Genomic DNA, 3,977 nt, shown 5'->3' on the forward strand with positions numbered 1-3,977 from the left:
CTCTAAGGTCCCTTCCAACCCAAACCATTCCATGACTCTATGATTCCCTGGCCCACAAGCTGGCCTCGCACTCACCATTCCCCAGCTCCCAGGAGATGTTGTACCCCTGCCAAGCGCAGTAGTCCAGCAGCGCCCGGGCATTGGAGCTGTCCCACTGCAAGCCATCCTTCCGCAGCAAGGCGTTGAGCCCGAAGATCAAGTGAAACCCTGAGCAGTTTGCAAAGCTGTAAAGAATATCCAACGTATTTCCTGCTCGGAGGAGAAAGGATGGGTTTTTTTAAATCTTTATTTTTTTTATCTTTATCTCAAGGTGGTGGTGTGCTAGTTGAGCTATGGCCAAGCGAGCATCTGTATTTATTTACTGCCTGTAGTTATTGAGGCAGATGTGCCAAGCTGCAGATGTGACAAGCTCTCACAGCTGGACAAGAGAGCCCAGACCTTATTATTTGAGCAACCTGGGCTAGTGGAAGGTGTCCCTGCCCATGGCAGGGGGTGGCACTGGATGGTCTCTAAGGTCCCTTCCAACCCAAACCATTCCGTGATGATTATACACCATCCTGGAAGGTGCTGAGATCCTCCCAACTCCTGCAGCAGCTGAGCCCTATTAAATACGAGTTGGCAGACAGCAGAAAAAGATTTATTAGAAATATTTCACCCACTTAGAAAAATATTAATTTTCAATGTTTTCAGCTCCTAACAGCCTACAACTCTTTTAGTGTGGAACAGAGATTTGCAGGTGCACACCCAGCAGAAAAATCTGACGAAATCTCACCTGTGATGGTGGTGTTTTTGTGCTTTTTCCGCTTGTGCTCGGCGAGAATCAGCTTCTCCTGGCTGGGCCACTGGGCCAGCAGCAGCTTCTCGATGGCAGCAAACACACAGGCCTGGAGCCACAAGCCTCTGAAGGGGAGAAGAAGGATGAGAGCAGTGAAATTCTTGGCTTCATAGCAAGGGTCCAACGGGCAAAATGGGCTGAATCCCTTGGGAGGATGCACAGCTGCTGAGGCATTTCTGTGAATGCACCCCTACTTTCACAATCAATAGTAACCACATAGAAAAAGAGAAATATGTATTTATGATGGGAAATGTACATTTATGCTTGATGCATAAATATATATTTTATATACAATGTATATTTCCCAATTGAAGGTGATGGAGATGGATGGGGAAAAAAAAAAAAAAAAAAAACGGGGGCGGTGCTTCTCTTCTGGAGGCTGCTATTGCGGTGGGCACATCCTGATGAACTATTTTAGCTTCAGCACCATCCGGAAAGCCGCATCCCAGCGAGCTGACAAAGCCCGGGATGCGGTCCCTGAGGAGCAGATAAGACGCCCCGGGGTGCAGCGGTCTGGCGGGGTTCACAGCGATATGGGCGATGCTTCCTGCACTGCCTGTCTTGTGCAGAAGCACTCCAACAGCTCCACACGGCTCCAACAGCAGTGCTGGCAGGAGTCAGCAGATATTTTCTTCAAAGCTCATGTTTTTCCTCGGCATGCAAACGAGGAACAAGCCAAAACCAGAGAGGAGGTGGCCACTCAGCAAAGCGGTACGGGGGGAAAAACCCCACTCGACTCCAAAACTCAGCATCACCAGTTGTGCGGTGATGTACGGTTGCGTTATTGTGCTATGCACTGGAGGAGCAGCCAGGGTTGTTTTAATCTGAAATGCCTCTAGAAGGGTTTCAGTGCTTTTACTAAGTTTAAGAAAGAAATAGAGTTTTTTCAGCGGGAAAACTCACGCACCAGGACCAAGCTTGGTTTAGCACTTCGAAGTGATGGGAGGGCAAGGCTGCATGGCCAGCTGAGCGCTGGCTTTGGCCAAACCAGAGAAAACACATGCCCTGTTCTCACCAGATTGTTTCTTCTATCCGTTACTGAATTTTCATAGTGAAACCGCAACTTCTGGGCTGACCTTGGCTGCCTCCCGGGCAGTGGGGGAGCTCCCAAGGCTGCTGCAAGGGAGAGTCCCAACGGGTGCCAGGGTGGAGATAAGGTCCCTGCACCCTTCCTCGCTTTCCCACAGCTGGCACAGCTCTTCCCACAGACCGTGCTGAAAGCCCATGGGTCTCCTCTCCAATGCCCAGCCTGTGGAGGACCCTCAATGATGCCGCCGTGTCCTTGGGGTGTCCCCAGCCTGCCTCAAAGCCACCTCCCTAAACCCAGGATGGTTGCGAGTCTGAAATGTTGGCACCTGTTTTACCTTGCTGGACCTGAAGTTCCCAGAGGGTTTTTTCTTCTGAAGTTGAATCTTTGTTGGGATCAAAGATGAGAAAATCCGTCTCGGTGCCACCAAACCTCAGGAAGCCGGGGGACAGGGCTGTCGCCAGGGCACGCAGCTTGCGATTGCTGGGGAAGGGACAGCAAGAGACAGAAGAAACATTATATTCGTGCCAACTGTGCTACCGTGGAGAGGCTAAACGTGGCAAATGCTCAGAGGGACATGCTGCAGGAGGTGACCCGGGGCTGCCCAGGAGCCTTGGGGCAATTCTGGCCCTTTGCTGAACCTGCACCCCAGCCCTGCGCCCCGGGATGCTGCCAGACACGGGAATAGAGGTGTGGGGGCAGAGTGAGGGAATACATCAAAACAGACATTTTTTTGTCCTAAGCATCCTTTTCCCCTAGATTTATAAGGTCTGGGGGGACCTTAGAGCAGCTTCCAGTGCTGAAAGGGGGCTACAGGAGAGATGGGGGGGCTCTGGATCAGGGGGTGGAGGGACAGGATGAAGGGGAACAGTTTTAAGCTGAAAGAGGGGAGATTGAGATGAGATCTGAGAAGGAAGTTTTTTTTTTCCTGTGGGGGTGGTGAGGCAGTGGCCCAGGGTGCCCAGCGAAGCTGTGGATGCCCCATCCCTGGAGGGGTTCAAGGCCAGGCTGGATGAGGCTTTGAGCAACCTGGGCTAGTGGGAGGTGTCCCTGCCCATGGCAGGGGGGGGCACTGGGTGATCTCTAAGGTCCCTTCCAACCCAAACCATCCTGTGATTCTGTGATTTTGTGGTTTTGTTTGGACAAAACCAGTCCCATGAGAAGGTGGATGTAAAAAGTGACTTTACACCATCAGTCCCAATTTCCATCAACAGCCCAAGCAATTGCCCTTGTCCCCAGGAGAGATTTGGAGCCCACACTGGGACAAGCGTTAGATTTAGGGAAGCGGGTTTATAAAATAACGTAAGGATGTGCAGCACACACACCCGGCCTTTGCTGGGGGAAACCGCGAGGTGTCGGAGGATGCTGGGTGCACCAGTGCTATTTCTGCTCGGTGGTGGTGACACGCTGCAGATTGGAGGCCACCAAGTGCTTCCTGCTCCTCACAGCAGCAGGGCCAGCCCCAGCCTGACCCCCAAGCCTTGCAGCCGGGGCTGAAGGTTGCAGACCTGACTGCTTCCAGTAAAACTGGTGTTATTTTCTGCCCCTCTTGGTGAGGAGGAGAAGATGGAAGTGGTGGGAGGAGAGACATCAGGGCTGGAGAGATACCATGGAGCTGGAAAATGGGATCAGACAAATGAAAAGGGAAGAATTCAAATAGCTTGCAAAAAAGATAGAATCAAAAGGAAAAGAGTACAAAAAACAGAGAAAAACAGGGAAGAAAAGGCAAGAGAAAAATTAGGGTCAAAAAGGACCAGCAGGGAACAGCATCACTTAGTGATGCAGAGCTGGTCAGTGTTACCCAAGGGGTTTTTTAGGATCTCCCCATTCAGCTTTGATGGTGACAGACCTTCCTCAGCATTTATTTGATGTTATGTTGTTGGTGCCCTTGCAAACCTTTGCATGAGGACTTGGATAATTTTTATCTGGTGGAAGGATAAGACTAGAAGCCCCCAGCCCCTCCACACACAACCCCCCTGCTCCCCAGCTCCCTTCTCCTTTTTTTTCCAATCACAAAGCAGCTCTTCTCCCCAGTTTATCCCCACGGGCACCATCCGCACCCCGAGAGCACCTGGGGCGGATGAAATCACCAAATCCTGGAGCATCAGGGATGGA

At 51.4% G+C, this 3,977-nt stretch overlaps 1 protein-coding gene across 1 annotated transcript in view; it reads right to left on the reverse strand.

Annotated features, from left to right (window-relative positions):
• The window catches only part of HPSE (heparanase), a gene marked incomplete at its 5' end in the record, with an annotated part of 10,139 nt that extends 7,794 nt beyond the window's left edge, over positions 1-2,345 (reverse strand). The window contains 3 exon segments of the mRNA XM_010077505.1: positions 76-249; positions 773-898; positions 2,200-2,345. Of these exon segments, the coding sequence (XP_010075807.1) occupies positions 76-249; positions 773-898; positions 2,200-2,345 (446 nt within the window).
• Positions 2,346-3,977: the final 1,632 nt, after the last annotated feature.

Source organism: Pterocles gutturalis, unplaced genomic scaffold (genome assembly GCF_000699245.1).
Source record: "Pterocles gutturalis isolate BGI_N339 unplaced genomic scaffold, ASM69924v1 scaffold49563, whole genome shotgun sequence".
NCBI classification, from domain to species: Eukaryota; Metazoa; Chordata; class Aves; order Pterocliformes; family Pteroclidae; genus Pterocles; species Pterocles gutturalis.